This window comes from Psammomys obesus, unplaced genomic scaffold (genome assembly GCF_907164565.1).
Source record: "Psammomys obesus unplaced genomic scaffold, mPsaObe1.curated_primary_1811, whole genome shotgun sequence".
NCBI classification, from domain to species: domain Eukaryota; kingdom Metazoa; phylum Chordata; class Mammalia; order Rodentia; family Muridae; genus Psammomys; species Psammomys obesus.
In genome coordinates this window covers 1-1,331 of record NW_026594365.1, presented here as the reverse complement: position 1 = coordinate 1,331, position 1,331 = coordinate 1, and the positions used below count along the sequence as shown (strand labels likewise).

General features: G+C 29.8%; 1 protein-coding gene across 1 annotated transcript; it reads right to left on the bottom strand.

Annotated features, from left to right (window-relative positions):
* Window positions 1-782: 782 nt before the first annotated feature.
* On the bottom strand, window positions 783-1,328 carry LOC129685243 (olfactory receptor 5AC1-like; the record flags this gene model as incomplete). The annotated part of the gene is made up of 1 exon (XM_055618665.1): window positions 783-1,328. A coding segment is annotated over one exon (546 nt), but the record flags the coding sequence as incomplete, so codon positions are not given.
* Window positions 1,329-1,331: the final 3 nt, after the last annotated feature.

The following is a 1,331-nucleotide window of genomic DNA, read 5'->3' as shown; positions in this document are numbered from 1 at the left end:
CAAGAACATTCTTTAATGATGTTGCTGATTTCATTTAGCCATGGCGTAAAGTACAGTGGATCTGCTCATCTTATTCCTAGTGAGACTCACTGAAGACCTTGGCTAATAAATGCCAGAGACAAAGAAATATGTGAAAACAAAGGCTATGTGTAGGCAAAAGAAAAAAAGAGTTGTTTTTTAAGAATTTAAAATTTCTTTACACGACCCGTGAAAAAAATGCTTATTTGATTTTAATCCTTTTAAATTTAAAAAACTTTTATAGAATATAAATGTATATCACATTCAGGTTACCCTCAATTCTCATGAAATATCTCTTTTAAATTGTTTAGGTGGTGTTCCTTGTCACATGTTCCATAAGTATAATTTATCTATGTACTGGTAACATAATTACATATTATTAAAATGAAATTTCCTACGGAAATGTTTAGAAGAAAAAATGTTTAAACAAATTATTTACACAACCTATGATTGGTTCTTAAAGGAATACATTTTTGATGAAAAATTTAATACAGATTTTAAACTAAGAGTATGTTAATTTAATAAGAAAATAATTAAATGAATTAAGTTTCATAGTGAATAAAAAATAACTAGAAATAGCTCTTTAAGTCTTTGTTAACTATTTTATATTAATATTACTAAGATAACCATTCACTTTCTACGTTTTTATTTTTTATTTCATAATAAGTAAAATATGTGTAATACACAGGATTAAATATTATTATGCATTGCAAAAGAGAGGAAAAATTAATAGAATGAATTTCAAAATTTTCTGAAAATGATTGTCATGTTATGACCTTTTTCAGAGCACCCAAAACCTCCTTGTTTCTTAAGCTGTAAATAAAGGGGTTTAGCATAGGAATCACAACGGTGTAAAACAGAGAATATATTTTGTCATTTTGTTTACCTGATCCAGACCCAGGACTCACATATATGAAGAGGAGAGTGCCATAGAACAAAGACACAGAGAACAGGTGAGCACTGCAGGTGAAAAAAGCTTTTCTTCTGCCCTTCTCAGACTTCATGTTCAGGACAGCAAATAGGACACGGGCATAAGAGACTACAATAGTCACAGACGTACTGATTTGTATAGAAGAGGCAAAAATAAAAACAACCAATTCATTAAGAGATGGATCTGTGCAAGAAATTGTATAGAGTGGCAAGATTTCACAAAAAAAATGATCAATAAACTTAGACCTACAGAAAGATAATCTAAATAATAATCCTACATGAACTGTAGAATTTATAAAACCAATTAAACATGATAAACTAAATAACACAACACAGAGTCTTTTGGACATCACCACTAGATAGAGCAGAGGGTTGCAGATGGC